Below are 15,478 nucleotides of genomic sequence, written 5' to 3'. Positions count from 1 at the left end.
GTTAAAAACATCTGCCTTACCTGGTAAATAAATGTTAGTTATTATCATCATCAATATTGTCACCTCCCACATACCTCTTGTAAACTAGACCTTAGGTCTTTGCAAAACCCTAGAAGCACTTCATTTCATTCTTGTCACCTCTCCTCACTTCTCAAGTAGCAGGCATTCCCAGCTCACATCCTCAGAGTAACAGAAAATCAAGCTTCAAAGAAACCAAATGACTTGTTCCTCAGGTACCCATGATACAGCCAAGTCTGGTACTGGAGCCTCCAGCTGCTTGCTGCCCTTACCCCATTCAAGCCCAGATCAATAACACTGAGGCACTAGTTATGTATTTGGATGGTTTTAATCATTAGCCTGGAGTATGAGAGTGGAGCCTTTTTCTGACATTGCATTTTTCCTATGGAGAATAAGCAGTGTGATGAGTCACACTCCCAGACCTTCAGACCATTTTTGTGCTGCTAATGCATTTCAAAAGAGCAGCAATAACATATAGCAAAGCAGTAGGCTGGGGCAGCTGCCAAACCAGTCACGTTCCAGGAGGGCTGCTTGGATCCAAAACTGCTCTATCAGTGAGCCTCCCAGCAAGGAACAGATGGCACATTCAAAAGGGGGTGATTAAAGAGAGTTTAATGAAGGAATGAAGAGGTGTGAGCAGGGTTAAGGGACAGGAGAAGCACCCTGGGGTGAGCAACAGCTAAGACTCACTGCTGGGTCAGGTCCCCAAGGAACCCCAGGAGGGAGTAGTTTGGGAATTCACGAGAGCCATACTGGAAGAGAGGGTGCCTAAAGGAGTGGTGTAGGGTGGAGGCTGCAAGATAAGGATGTAGAGGGGCGCAAAGCAGCTACGTGGCAGAGCTGCCAGAGGCCACGCCAGAGGGGAACATTAGGCCATGTTTGGAATTTCTTTTCTTTTTTTTTTTTTTTTTTTTGGTATCAGGGATTATACCCAGGGGCACTTAACCACTAAGCCACATCCTGAGCCCTTTTTAAATTTTTAATTTAGAGACGGTCTAAGTTGCTCAAGGCCTCGCCAAGTTGCTGAGGCTGGCTTTGAATCTGCAGTCCTCCTGCCTCAGCCTCCCAGGTCATGGGGATTACAAGCGTGTGCCACTGCGCACAGCTTGGAAACATTGTTGATTGTCATGACTGGGCTCCCAGCATCTAGCAGACAGAAGCCAAGAGCACAGCTAAATATCCTTCAACACATAGTGCATCCAAGAAGAATTATCCAGATAAAATGTCAATAGTGGAAATTCTGCATAAATGAAACTGCTCTGGTCTCATGTCACACATCTGGCCTCCTCTAGCTCTCCCTCAGCCTCCGCATGGGCACTTCTTTAAATGCTTTCAGCCCCACCCCAAGCCAGGGCGGCTCCCAGTCTCCCTCAACTCTGCCTCCTTCCGGCCGAATCTCAGTGTGGTCCCCATACTTGGCCTCTTCCCAGTTCTGGCCAGTAGTTCCCTTATGTTCCCACCTCACCCCCAGGCTGCTGACCACCCTTCACTGCCAAGCCCAGACCTCGACCTCAAGCTCCTCTATCTCATCCACCCTCCTTCTCCTTCTTTCTCCTCTAAGGCCACCTGTCCTTTAGACTCAGCTACCTCCCAGTAACTCTCTCTCCCAGACCCATGCTTCTAAACATCATGGAACAAAGCAAACTTTTCCAGAGCTAGCCAAGGTCACAATCAAATCTATTTATACTCCTTCCCCAGCTGTGTCCCTGAGGGACTTTCTCCTCTCTCTTACCCTGGAGAGCTTTCCCCACAAAACACACTCACTTTGATCTCACTGACACTGTGGCCTTGGAACTGCCGAGCCTGTGACTTGAACAGGCTTCTCTGGCTGAGAAACTAGGGAGTCTGCCCAAAGTGACCTTGCCTCCTGTTCCCGGGGAGAGGGAACTGCTGTTCTGGTGTTGGGGGGGTGCTAGTCATGGGGCTGACCTTTGCTCTCTGCCCCCTTCCTCTCTCCCACTTGGCCCTGGGCACAGGATCCCACCTCACCTCTGGCATTGTACCCCCTGCCCGGGCTCAGATGGAGCAGGGGAGAGATCCTGAGATGGAGCCAGCTGAGGCCAGGATGCCTGGTCACCATGATTCCTTTCACCCAGACACCCCTCCAATCCCTAAACGCAAACGGGGCAGGCAATCCCCAGGACACAGGGCATCAGCTGCCCTGCCTCACTGCCCACCCAAGACCTCCATGCTCCGCGTCCACCACCCCCACCGCACACCTCCTGAGCACCAGCAGCAGCAGGAGCGCCAGGGCTGGGCGGGGAGGGGAGCCCCACCCTCACTGTAGCCCCGCCACCTCAGTGATCAGCGGGGCCTGCACCATGAGCTCCTCGTAGCGGCTGAGGAACAGCCGGAAGCGAGCCAGGTACGAGTCCTCGTTGTATGGCAGCTGCTTCTCGTGGAGGAACCGGGACACCACGGGCTTCACCTGATGGAAAACGGGCAGCAAGAGGGGCTGTGACCGGGGACTGCTGCAGCCCATCCGTCCCAGGAGCTATCCTCTTCCTAGTCCCAGCTCCCATCTGCCTTGTCCCAGAATGCTCCGGGCAGGGAGGGCAGGGGCGTTGGCTGAGGCCTGAGGTGTCGGAAAACTCCTGCCTCCTGCGACTCCCCCAAATCCTCCCCCCAGGTCCCAGCTACACAACAGCTCTCCTGGCACAAGGGGATGAAAAGCACGGCTCCCTTTTCTCAAGCACCTACTTAGTGTCAAGTATTTCAGATCTATTTCTTCAATCCATCCCCAAAGCCTGTCAGGGTAAGCACTGTTTCATCCCATTTTACAGATGGGGAAGCTGAGGCTCAGCTGTGCAGAGTCCCACTGCTAGCAAGAAACCTGGTGTCTCTGCTCTGAAACCCACACCAATGCTTGTAAGTTGGGCTGCCCTTTCTGGGTGATATCTGACCAGGCCACTTGGGGGAACCTGGGGTTCAGCTGAACCTTGGAGGTTACCACTGCCAGCCACCAGCCAGGCATGTCCTCCCAGCCCCTCCAACCCAGGCCTTGTCTACCTTTAGACACATGTTGTCAGAGAGCGTGGGGAACAGGTGGTGTTCCACGTGGCAGCTGATGAGCGAGTGGCCGAATGCCCAGTCCAGCACCGGCAGCCGGGGCAAGTTGAGAACCCCCAGGCTCATCATGTGGATCCGTCGGGGCTTCTTGTCCCGGGAGAACATGGGCAGACCGATGTGCTGTGACAGACACGTGGGCCATGTCCTGGGGCAGAGCCTGTACCTCCCCCACGCCTCAGGTGTCCTCACCAAGCACTCAGAGGCCCAGTGGGTTCTTCTGCCTCTCCAGTCCTACCCCAGCAGGACCTGGTGGAGGCATGGAGGGGGCTGCGCTCCTGGCTCAGCTCTGATGCCAACCCGGTCTGTGCCCTGAGCTGAGTTTCTCCCGTCTCTGGGCCTCCCCGCATCTGGACAATGAGAGGCTTGGCCTGGGCACCTCTGCACCCCTGGTACTTGAAGGCCTGAGACAGCCACTCCCTGCTCTCGAGGCCTGGCCTTTGCCTGGTCCTGGAGAGACCCTCCCTGTTCTCTTCACAGTCAAAACCCTCCTCATTGTTCAAGAGCAAGTCTGTGCACCCCCTGTGCCTTTCCTTCAATGAGCATGTGCAGGTGCCTCCTGTGCTAGGCACTCTCCTGGGTCTAAGGAACTTGGAGGTGAGCAAGAACTTCCGTTTGAGAAGGACAAGCAGTCGGGACACAGTTATGGGATTAAGTAATTAATGGCAGTTGTGCTGAGCTCCTGGTGGGTGTACAGGGAACTCTAACCCAGGGTCTTCACTGATCCCGAAGCAGGGAGACACCCCTGGAGAAATGCTTCAGGACTGAATGCTGAGCCCTGGCCTCCCACGAAGACCCCCATCTCCAGTTCCATCCTCTGCCTGCCCGGTGGCATTGACTGGGGCCCTTGCTTCACCTCACATGGATATCTACCCACATGGATGAGCACAGGGCAGCCAGCTGAGGGCAAGCAAATTCCTCACCTAAAACTCAAGCCACAGAGTGGGAGCCCAGGAGGGACTGCCTCCTCCCGTGGCCTCCCTCTCCTAACCTGGAGTCAAATTCCCTGGAGAATGCTTCCCATAGCTGCCCGGTGCCGGGGATGGGGAGGCCTCACCTGGAAGATGTTGACATGCAGGTAGGGGTGGGCCAGCAGGGACCTGGTGAGCAGCATGCAGGCCAGCGCTGAGCTGGGGCTCTTGAAGCCCGACACGTTCAGGAGCAGCCAGTACTGGGAGTAAAGGCCCAGGGAAATTAGGCCCAGAGTCCGCAGAGCCATCCACGGCTCCACCTTCCGCAGCCGCTCTGCCAGAGGGCAAGACAGGGAGTGAGGGCGGGCGAGGTTTGGAGCCCTCACCAGTTGGCTCCCTGGTGGCCAGGGGAGCAAAGGTAGAGGATGGGCTGAGTGTGTTCGGTAAAGTCACAGGAGAGCTCTGAGAAGCGTGTTCACCCATTGTTTAGGTGAGGAAAGGAGCCAGTAAGCAACATGAGAAGGTCAAGGCCAGCCCACCACCCCGGTCCTTCCACCCTGTGGTGCTGCTCCTGTGATGTCAACTATTATCATGGGCAGTGTGCACCTGCAGAGCACTTGTCTGTGGCCTCGTTATGCTTTCCCACTGTCCTTGAGGAGCACATAAGGAACCTGAGGCTCAGAGAAGCCAGGTTATCTGTGCACATTCACCAGCCAGTAGGTGGTGGAGCTGGAGTAGGACCAGGGCAGGCTGTTGGGCTGGCTGACTCAGAAAGCCTCTGTTGGTCTTAACTTGGGGCTCCTGGCTTCCACCAAGCCCAGTGGGAAAGGACAGAAGTGGGACAGGCCTCTGCCAGGCACTTGGTCCCAGGCCATCAGAGTACTCACCAAGAGCCACCAGCGGGGTTAAGATGGGGATGAGGAGAGGTGCGAGGAACATGTAGACATAGCGGTTGAGGTAAGGCAGCTTCCATGTGCTCGAGTCCCCCAGACCCACCACATTGGTGTAGCCATGGTGCAACTTGACATGGCTGAACTTCCCATACTCCGCGGTGAAGGCTGTACACACCTAGGGCAGGAGCCAGAGAGGACACCAGTTTGAGTCAGGCACAGCTGAGCAAGGTGAGACCTGGGGAGGCGGGGGCTTGAAAACACCCCTACCCTCCTCGAACCCTGTAATTCCAGGGCCTTCCTGCTCTGCACCCACAGCTGATCGGCCTGGACCACCAACTCTCAGGTATAGGTGACCAAAACAACATCATCCTCTTGATGTGGCTCTGCAGAGCATCTGGAGTCAGAGAGGTCAGGCTCCTAGGTTGCCACTCTGCCTGTGACCACCACCCAGACAACCTCTAGAGTCTCAGAGGTTCTTGAAGTCTGAAAGCCGGAAGCCGCAGCGATTATTTTGCCTGTGTTTATCTTGTAGCCATCTGCTCCTTCCTAACACCACTTTGCATTCTGAGGCCTCAGCAGCAAGGACAGGGGTGCAGGAGTGGTGTGGGGTCAAAGGAGGCCACCTCCTGAACAGCCACATTGTGGGGTGGGGATGCCCCAGTGCAGGCTGAGTTAGCTTCTCCCTAGAGGTGACTTTTCTGGCATGTGTCCTGGAGGATGGGATTCAACAAAGCTGCTCACCAGGAGCAGTATACAAGCTGAAACTCCAGGGAAAAATAGTCTTTCCAAATGCAAAAGAGGTGCTCCATGGTGTATCTTAGGTAGATATATGCAAATGAGTATGCAGATAAAAGCCTCTTCCAGTATTTTATCCAGGCCAGAAGATTTTGCTAGTTTTATTGAAGACACTGCCTGCCTGTTTTCCAGGAGAATGTGAAGGGTTTCCCAATAGCACTCTGTGGCCTGGTCAAAGACAGACAGCAGAACACATTGTATCAGGCTCAGCGTTCTGTACCTTTACATCTCCTTACCTAGGGGTCAGCAGGTCACCTCACAATACACACAAGCAAAACCGAGAGAGAGGCCACGCAACCTCAGGTCATACAGCTAAGGAGGTGGCAGGGACAGGACCCTGAAGGCAAGTTCCCACCAAGATAAGCTGCTCTGGAGATGAGGTGCTCACCACAATCACCACAGAGCTTGGCTCTGGGTATAGGCAGCAGAGACAGAAGCAGAAGAAAGATAAGGAATAATACTGTTGGGCTGGGGAGATAGCTCAATCGGTAAAGTGCTTGCCTTGCAAGCACAAGGCCAGGGGTTCAATTCCCAGCACCACAAAAAAAATTAATAATAATAAGTAAAAGGAACAATACTGTCTTTGCAACCTTTCATTTGGAACAAAACTGAAGCCAAAATGTAGCTAGCAGCCCTGTAAAGGGCACCGAGGGGCACATATGCAGTTTTACAGAAGATACAGGCAGATATAGTCAAACCAGCAGTACCAGTCGGGTCCCTGTGAAGGAGAGGACCCAAGGAGGAGGATGTCCACAGCAACAGGACGGGCACCTTGCTCTCAGGTGACACAATGCACCAGGGGCAGGCTCGCCTCTCTGCTTCTATAGCCTCACCAGGGACAGACCCTGGAGGAAGCTGCATAGGGTGGGCAGTCACTGACGTGACAGTCTCTTTCAGTCCCACTGGTCTTAGTGGGGCCTGCCTGCTCCTGAGCCTCACCCATCGGGGTTGCACAGCTGTTTTAAGTTTGCTGGTCAAGAAAGGTCAGCTGCACTCAGCTGTCTACATATGGTGACAGTTGATCTTCCTCCTGGCACCAGCTCCCCATTGCCTCCCCACAGATCAGTAGCTGATCGTACTTTGAGTGGCATTGCCAGAATAGCCTGGAGCCCAACCCAGACTGAGCATCTTGAGAATGCCACCATCAGGGCCCACAGCCACGTGCCCAGGTCCATACATGCAGGGAGACAAGTGACCGGTGAGGTACGTGACATGTGCTTTGTGACTCAGCACACACTGGCAGAGCTGGTGAATGATTTGATGTGAATAAAAACAGATCTGAGGCTATTTCTATAACAGTGGACCTCTCGCTCCCATTCAGATGCCCCCTCCTGAGGGAGAGGAAGGGGTGAGTGGGGTAGCAGGGGAAGATCTCAGTCTGCCATTCACCAGGGGCAGTGGCAAACAACCACATACTGCGGGATAAGTTGGAAAATGAGCTATTCTCATGCTATAAAGGGTCTTTTAAATGTCTTGCCCAAGAGGATTCCACCTCCAGACCCAGAGAAATTTCCAGAAGCCTCAAGTTTGGTACTTCCACTTCTTTTTTTTCAGTCCTGGGGATGGAACCCAGGTCCACTCTATCACTGAGCCACATCCCCAGCCCTTTTTATTTTTCTCTTTTGAGATAGTGTCTCACTGAGTTGCTGAGGCTTGGCCTCAAATTTGTGGTCTTTCTGCCTCAGCCTCCTGAGTTGGTGAGACTCAGGCGTGGCCACCATACCCACCTGGTGTTGCTGCCCTCTTTGCCCCTGGGAAGACTTAAGGGCTTCCCTCTGCAGCACTCGGGCTCTGAAAGGCAGAATGTTCAGAGGGCTGATGTCAGTTAATTCCTCCTGACATCTTCAGCTAAACCTAGGGAGCACCAAAACTTTTTTTTTTTTTTTTCTTTTTGGCGGTGCTGGGGATTGAACCCAGGGCCTTATGCTTGCAAGGCAAGCACTCTACCAACTGAGCTATATCCCCAGCCCCAAAACTCTTTATTTATTCTTTCGTACAGTTGTTTATTCACTTAAGTATCCGTGTCCCTGGCCAGTGTTAGGCTCCATGCTAGAGCTGGGGGTCACCAAGGACAAGGCCTGGAAGGGGAGAGAACCCCGACGGGCTCATTCCAACCACAGCAAGCCCAGGGGTCTGTCAGGGTCCTCCTCTGTGGCCCTCACTACAGATCCTCTGGTCTTCCAGGAGTGCCATGACTATCCATGCCAATCCTGCCAGCGAGCCCCCCTGAGGACCTGTGCTCAGGGGCTTGTATTTCACTGAGTAGGGCTGCCACACACAGCACAGGAAATCATAGGATGCCCAGGTAAATCTAAAGGTCAGATAAACAACACATGCGTGTGATAGTCAGGATACACATGTACCAAAAATACTGGTTACTTATCTGAAATTCAAATGCATCCTAGCATCCTGTATTTTATCTGATAAACCCATTGCTAAGGTCCACAGGGTCCCAGAGGCCCCGCCCCTCTGAAGTCACCTGAGAAGGAGCTGCTGTTCCCTTAGGAATCAGTGAGAGGATCTGCAGGGAAGAATGGGAGCTGGACAGACCACAGCCCAGACTCCCTCCTACCTGAGGGACACTGCCCCTGGAATGGCCCACCACCCCTTTCTCATCCTGCCTGTGCCTGGGTGGGCTCATTCTGACCACAGTGCCCACCATCTGCCCTTCATGTCTGAGTCCATTTCAGGGGTGGCCCCGTGGCCCCAGTCCCCCTGGCCATCACCTGACTCTTCCTGCTCCTCCTGTGCCTCCTCCCTGTACCCCAGCCCTCCCTGGCCATCCTCCTCATCTCTCGCTGGCCTATACCAACATCCTCTAGCTGTCACCTGCCTCATCTGCCTCAAATCCAGTACAGCAATAGTCACAACCCAGCTAGCTTTAACTGCACCATAATTTTATAATTATGTTTTTAAATTCTGTAACATACTGTTTACTTAACAAATAAAATAAAACATAGAGGTGAATCACAGTGGCACATGCCTATAGTCCCAGTCACTAGGGAGGTTGAGGAAAGAGGATCACAAGTTTCAGGCCAGCCCTAGCAACACAGGGGCTGGGGATGTGCCTCAACGATAGAGTATCCCTGGGTTCAGTCCCAAGTACTGCAAAAGCTGGGGGCACTGGGATGTAGCTCACAGGTAGAGCACCCCTGGGTTCCATCTCCAGTACCAAAAAACAAACAAAGAAAACAAAGAGGAAGATACCAGAGGTCACAGAAGAGCTGGTAACTTCCATCTTCCATCATTTCCCAAGAGGAAAATGGGCAGCTATGGAATGTGAAGGGAAGACTTATCCCTGTACTTTTAAAATTCTGAGTTCTAGATCACATTAGCTATTCACAAAATCAGTCAAATTGGTTTTAAAACTACGAACGGAGACAACTCTCTCCGGTCACAGGACAGAGTCCCAGATCCTCTGCCTGGCACGTGGGCCTCCGTGACCTCCTTTCTCCAAGATCCCCATTAGATTCTAGTGACCCCAGATTTCGGTGGGTCCCTCAAGCACTGTGCTATTTCTCATCTCCATCCCCTTGTCCCCGTGTCTGCTTTGTCTGAAATCACTATCTGGCTTCTGCGCCCAGCCAGTGTCTCCCAGGGTTTCTTGGCTTCTGCGCCACTGACGCTCAGGGCTGGGTCATGGTTTGCTGTGGGCTGTCCTCCCTTTGCACCATGTCCAGAAGCATCCCCGGGGGCTCGGCGCACCGGCTCTCAGCAGCACATACTCTCATGTTCACACATGTAGGCACCGGTGGTGACCATCAGAAACACCTGCCCAGCATCCCGGCCACGCTGCTCCACAGCAGAGGGCCCTCGTGCACCTGCTGGCAGCGGCCACAGCATTCTGCTGCTGCCCCCGTTGACTATCAGCTGCACCACAGACCAGCTGTGCAGCCTTGAGCAAGGGACTTACCCTCCCAGATAAGTGTCCCCTAACATCCAAAGTGGGGGCGCTATCAGCTCTGACTTCATGGAAAGGCGTGGCTGTTAAATGAGATGATTCAGACGAGAACGCAGCAAGCAGCGAGTGAGTGTTAGCTGGACGATCAGGGTTCTCACTGGAATCGGCCCTTGGGGAACCGGAGGTCTTACTCACCTTTGTCCCTGGCACCTAGCGGAGCAAGGCCGGGTGTGGAAGAGAAGCTCCATGCTACTGAGAGCATCCCCCAGGTCTCAGCCCTGGCCCCGGTTCGCCCACTCAGTTTCAGCCCATGCTGTCCAGGCCCCCAAAGCTCCAGACAGAGCCTCACTAAGTGCTGAGGTTGGCCTCAAAGTTTTGATCCTCTTGCCTCAAGTCTCCTGAGTCATGGGGATCATAAGCCTGTGCCACCGTGCTGGGCCTCGGGCTTATTCTTAAGGAAGCTACCCCAAGGTTGAGGTGGGAGCAGGAATGAGTCAAGAGTGTGTTTTGAGAATTGACACGTGATAAAATGGCCTAGAACCAAACACACACACACGCACACACACACACTGCACCAATGTCAGCTTCCTCCATTTCAACATCAAATGACACTTGTATAAATATAACCATGCGGGAAATGAGCGAGGATCCACTTGTCCTCTGTGGCCTATTTCCAGAAGTTCTGTGACATTATAATTAATTTTAAAATAAAAAATTTGTATGAAAAAGTGTCTTTTGTACCGAAGATTCATGTTGACCCTCTATGTAAATTTTAAAAATAAAAAATTAAGAAACATAGTGGAGGGCTGGGGTGTAGCTCAGGGGTAGAACCTTGCCTAGCACCTGTGAGACCTGGGTTCCCTCTCTAGGACCAAGAAAAAAAGTCCAAACAAGAGTCCTTGGGGCTTGGGTGGGGATCATGTCTAGGCTGGGAGTTCTCAGCTGTTCTCACCATCACAAGGGACCTGCAGACAGTGACGGGCATTCCCCTGTGTGACAGGCCTCCCTGCAGGGCACAGCCTGCTGTGCAGGGCTCCCTGTGGACCAGCTGTGACTCCACCCCGCCCCATAGCACAAAGCTGACTTTACAAGGAGGGTTTGAAGCTGAGACACAATCAAGAGCTTAGTAACTGGTACAGCCTGTTCCCTCCCACTCAGGGGAGTATCCTGGGTTGCTGAATAACTTGGAGGAGAGTCCCGAAAGGAGTTAATCCAATCCTTTGGACTGAAACCATGGTGGCCTGCTCACCCCACTTTTCCCCCACCCTCTCTGGCAGTCCCCAAGCATATGCCTGGCAGTCCCAGTGACATAATCCAGGGCAGGGAGAGCCAGGTGCTATGCGGGGTAAGGCCGGGGGCTGGAGAGAATATGCTACTAGGAGGAATGAGGAATTTTCTCACGTAAGCCAGAGATGGATGGGTCTTAGAAGGGACACTTACCTGGCACAGGAATTTGGGACACAGCTTGGAGTAGAAGCCCCCATTCATCCAGCCTGCTCCCCCCACCCCCATCCACCGGGTCAGAGAGGTCCTGGTACACCCCAGTTAGGAGCAGTAGATCCTGAGGCAATCACAGCAAAAGCTGTGCTCAGGAAAGCCAGTGGTGCTCAGCTGATGCCAAAGGCAGCAGAGTTTGCAAGACCCTGGAAGGAACCTGGGCCCAGGACTGGATTCCCTGGAGTCATGGTGCCTCCCGAAGGTCAAGGTCTGGGAAGCCCCATCAGGAGAAGGATAAAAGGGAAGAGACACTGGGATGCAGGAGAAGTGACAGTCAGGGATCCAGGAAAGATCCTGGGCCGCCTCTGAGGTCCCAGGCCTCCAGAGCTTGTCCTCTGTGCCGTGCCACCCAGCCTCCAACATGGCTGTGAGCTCTGCAATCTGTCAGTGAACAAAAACAAAACAAGGAACAGAACGAACACCACCACGAAGCCTCTCCTTCGCTTGCAGCTGACCACCTGCTCCCTGCAGGGGGAAGAGCAAAGCAAACAGGCCCGGAGCACCAGGTCAGGACCCAGCCTTAGTCGAGACCCGAGCAGGCTCACTGCATCCACCCGCCTGCTTCGGAAGGGAGACAAGGTCTTCTCTCAGTTGAATCCAGGAGGGAACTAACACTGGCTGCTGGGCTAGGTTAACTTGCCCGAGCTCAGGGCAGCCAGCGGGGCTGGGATTCCAACCAAGGCCCAAGGCTGCAACGGCTGTGCCCCTAACCCTGGCCCCCTGCCTGGCCAAAAGACCAGCATCCTCTTCCAGGACCACAGTGGCCTCACCAGGCCAGTTGGAGGGGTTGAACCATTCCCTCCCCTGCACAGGGACTGGACCCTCCCCAGAAGGTCGCCAGAGCCACACCCTGGGATCAGAATGGAGTCCCGGATTACTTGAAAGCCTGAGTGACAAACCACGTGCCTTGCCCGGTGGTCCATCGCAGCAAACCAGCCACCGTCAAACCCTGAGGGGGTAGCCAAGCCTTCCCTCTACAGTCTTGAGGGGACTCAGGCTGTGACCTTCCAGGTTGTGACCTTCTGTCAATCAGTTTTTCCCTGGACCTTGTCCCTAAGTGAACTGCACAGTCATGGCCAACAAATATTGATAGAAGCCCTGCCAAGAACTCAGGCCTATGGCAGGAGATGAACTGACAAAAGGCAAAGATGATGCAACTGATCTGGGGCTCACGGGGACAGGATGGTGCACAGCAAGCAGAACCCAGCTCTGAGGCTGCCTGGGTCCTGCAGAGCTCTCCAGCAGGACAGCCTGGGAAAGCTTCTCAGAGGCAGTGTCCTTGGCTCCCTGGCTTCAGCCTGAGTCCCTGGGAAGTCAAGGTCAGGGCTTCTCATTTTTGAGGGCAGTTCAGGATCACCTGGGGGTTTGATAAAAATGTAGAGGTTCGGGGCTTCTCCAGCTAGCCTGGCCCTCCCTGTCACTCAGCTGTTCGCCCTAGTGTAAGAATCCTGAGGCCAAATCAGTATGGTAAGTCCCTCGCTGTCTGCGCCAGTCCACGGTCCACAACACCTGCTCACAATAGCTCAACTGCCTCCAGGTTCTTGGCACTCAGTGCAGCTTTGAAAAATCCACACAGCCAATCCTTCCCTTTGGGTCCCAGCACTGTGACACTGCCTATGTCGCAACACAGTCAACACTGCCCCTGCCTCCTCTGGCAGGTTACAAACTCTGAGGCTCTGACCCAGACCCCAGGGTCCAGTCTTGCCTTGAGTCTGGCTGAGACCACATCCAGGGGTCCGTGAAAGGGAAACATCTTGAAATTGACCTTGAGGATGGGGAGCCTGTGGATTCCTCTTGACCTCAGTCCTTCAGAAATACGTGCTGGTGGGAAGAGGTGTGGAAGGGAAAGACACAAGGGCTGGAGAATGCCAGGTGAGAAATGCTCGCTCCACTCAATGGATGTAATTATAAGATCTGTGTGTATGTCATATAAAGTTTTATAAAGTTACATGCTGTATAAAAAGATAATAATTGAGTTAAAGGACATTGTAATCAGTCCCTGTCAAAAAAGGCTCTTCCTGTTACCAGCTTCCTGATTTACTTATAAAGGACCTGAGTGGTTAGGTGAGGGTCCCCTGGAAACAGAAACAGAACAAGTTTGACAGAGAATCTGGAGAGGTTGCTGGGAGTCCAGTCATGAGAGACAACCTGTCCAAAAACCTTTGCCTTCCTGGGCTGCCCCCAGGTAAAAAGGCAGGAGAGTGAGGAGATAAAAGAAGTGAAAGCAAGGGTCAGGAGAGAGGAGCATCCTTCCTGGAGACTTGATGGAGCAGGGAGCTTCTCAGGATGGCTCGGACTTTTCCAAGAGTCAGAGGGGCACCATCCAGAACTGGAACTCTGTAACACCAGGTCCTTCCCCTATCCGTCTGTCTGTGGGTCACACCTGACTGCAAAACCTAGAGGCCCTAGTGGTTGTAGCCCTGGGTTCAGACTGTCTGTCACAAAACAGGACCTGCCAGTCACAGGTGTCCTGATAGGAGGAAGAAGCTCTGGTCAAACTTGACCTGGTGCTGCAGAAAGGTAAGTGGACTTCCCAGGAGAAAGAAAGGTGTCCAGGCCAAGTCCACTGCCATAGGCAGACACTCAGGTATGCATCACGCAGTTCTCTACCTTTTAAGGGCTTGGAAGCCTGTGCACATGCACGCACACACACACCTGTGCACATCTGCACGCTTGCATTGAGTGAGACTGCCCGGTTGTCGCCAGCAGCCACACCCCTCTCCCAGGCTCACCTCTACAAAGAAAAGCAACCAGATCTTGCTCCAGCGTTTGGACTCAGTGAGGGCACCGTGAGCGGCCAGGTGGCTGCCCTTGACAGTGAGCGTGGAGTGGCACACTCCCAAGATGGTGATGCCAATGGCAAAGACCAGGACATTCTCAGAGCACAGGCACAGGAACCCTGCACGGAGGAGGGGACAAAGGAACAGGGTCTTCCTCCATTCCTGAAGATCTGGGCCTAAACACCCTGCCTCAGAATCCCTGGCCAAAGGAAATCCAGCCCTGGGGCTGCCACAGGCAGGAGAGAGGCAAGACCTTCTATGACCTGAGGGGGACGGATTGGCTTCCCTACAGGATTTGTGACAAAGCAGAACCCCAAGGTCTTGCCAAGGGAATTCCAGGGGTCCTGAATCTGCTGAGGTTTCCCCAGACAGAGCAGAGATGGGGTTGGGTATCACAGGGGCTGGGAAAGCCCTGAGCCCTCTTCTCACTCCTCTCACCCATCCCTGGTGTTCCCAGTAGACATGCTTCAGCTCCTCCCTCCCCAACCCTCCCTGACTCCTCTCAACTTCCCCTCCACCACCTTCAGGCTATCAGGCTTCCTCCCACCTCCGGAGCCCAGTTCCTCAGGAGTCATGGGGCAGGACACTCCAAGTCACACTTTCGGGCTTAAGGTGGGATCCTCCAGCCTAGGGACCCCGGCACAGGTCCTACTTCCCCGCCCCGCCGGCCGCGGCCAGCTGCAGCACCGCCTGCAAGCACAACCACCCTCCGCCCAACCTACCCCCACCCGCAGCCCGTCCCTCTGTCACCCTGTCCCCGTGGCCCTGTCCCGGTGTCCCTCACCGACTGGCAAGGCGAGGAGGCTGAGCGCGAGGATGGCGCAGTCCACGCCGTGGCGCTCCCACCAGGAGCTCGCCCTCACCACGTCCTGCACCAGCCCCTCCAGCTCACCCAGCAGCGCCTCGGCCCCGCAGTCGCCCCCGGGCACGCTGCGCGCCAGCTCCATGGGCTCCCTGGGCGCGCCGGGTCGGGGACGCTGCGGAGGAGCGGAGGACTCGGGCGTGTGCGCTGCCGCACAGGCTAGGCGGGAACGCGGTCGGGGGCGGGCCGGGGCGGAGTCACGCGCGGAACCCGGGACACCCACGGCCCCCGGGATCAGAGTGTGGGCGCTGCAGCGCCTCCTGCCGCACGCAGGGGAGGCCCGGCCCGGCCTCCCCGGCCGCAGGGGAGGGTCCCCGCCGCTGCACCAGAACCGCCGCGGGAGGGGCCCCGGTGATGCGCCGGCGGGGGAGGGGACGCTGGAGCGAGAACCCGCCTGGGGCAGAGGGGGCAGGGCTGGGGGAGGCCTGAGATCCCAGCCGAGACTCCCGAATGCCTTCCCTGACCACCACCCTCTGCTCCCTCCCTTTCTGGGTGTTTTGTGCACCGACCCTGAGGATTTCTCTTAATTGCACTTAACAGCCTGCCCCCACCCCCACAGGACAGGGGTCTTTGTCTTCCTGTCTCTGCCAAGTGGGGACCCTGGATGCCAAAGAACCTTACTCGCGTGTGCTTTAGCGCAAGCCGTATCTCCACTACCTGGAACAGTGATTAGCACAGAAATATGTATGAGTTTGTGTAGCGGAAAGTACAAGGACTCGCTCCTCCCAGGTGGATAGGGAGTGGGGTCCCCTCTG

General features: G+C 54.8%; 2 protein-coding genes across 5 annotated transcripts in view; one reads left to right on the top strand and one right to left on the bottom strand.

Annotated features, from left to right (window-relative positions):
* Positions 1–903: 903 nt before the first annotated feature.
* On the bottom strand, positions 904–14,971 carry FADS6 (fatty acid desaturase 6). Of its 2 annotated transcripts, XM_079133183.1 has the most exons (6): positions 14,646–14,962; positions 13,814–13,980; positions 4,883–5,063; positions 4,142–4,329; positions 3,028–3,207; positions 904–2,446 (listed from the first exon to the last, which is right to left on the bottom strand). In XM_079133183.1, the coding sequence occupies exons 1-6, from the start codon at positions 14,806–14,808 to the stop codon at positions 2,297–2,299; spliced, it is 1,029 nt and encodes a 342-aa protein (XP_078989309.1). In that variant the 5' UTR covers positions 14,809–14,962; the 3' UTR covers positions 904–2,296. The 2 variants fall into 2 exon arrangements, with proteins under 2 accessions (XP_078989309.1, XP_078989310.1); XM_079133184.1 differs by lacking the exon at positions 3,028–3,207 and having other exon boundaries at positions 14,646–14,971.
* Positions 9,849–15,478, top strand: part of OTOP2 (otopetrin 2) — a 34,245-nt gene continuing 28,615 nt past the window's right edge. For all 3 annotated transcript variants that reach the window (XM_079133177.1, XM_079133172.1, XM_079133173.1), the window contains exon 1: positions 9,849–12,953. The gene's annotated coding sequence lies outside the window, so the exon portion shown is untranslated. The remainder of the gene's footprint in view (positions 12,954–15,478) is intronic.

The sequence above is a fragment of the Sciurus vulgaris genome, assembly GCF_902686455.1.
Source record: "Sciurus vulgaris genome assembly, chromosome: 3".
NCBI classification, from domain to species: domain Eukaryota; kingdom Metazoa; phylum Chordata; class Mammalia; order Rodentia; family Sciuridae; genus Sciurus; species Sciurus vulgaris.
This window is presented reverse-complemented; position numbering and strand designations above follow the sequence as displayed.

Excerpts from the sequence above, each read along its gene's own strand:
- FADS6 (XM_079133183.1), bottom strand. The coding sequence starts at position 14,808 with ATGGAGCTGGCGCGCAGCGTGCCCGGGGGCGACTGCGGGGCCGAGGCG. Across the intron at positions 5,064-13,813 it reads GGTTGCTTTTCTTTGTAGAG|GTGTGTACAGCCTTCACCGC; the intron begins GTGAGCCTGGGA and ends CTCCTGCCCTAG. Across the intron at positions 3,208-4,141 it reads TGCATGTCAACATCTTCCAG|CACATCGGTCTGCCCATGTT; the intron begins GTGAGGCCTCCC and ends TGTCTGTCACAG.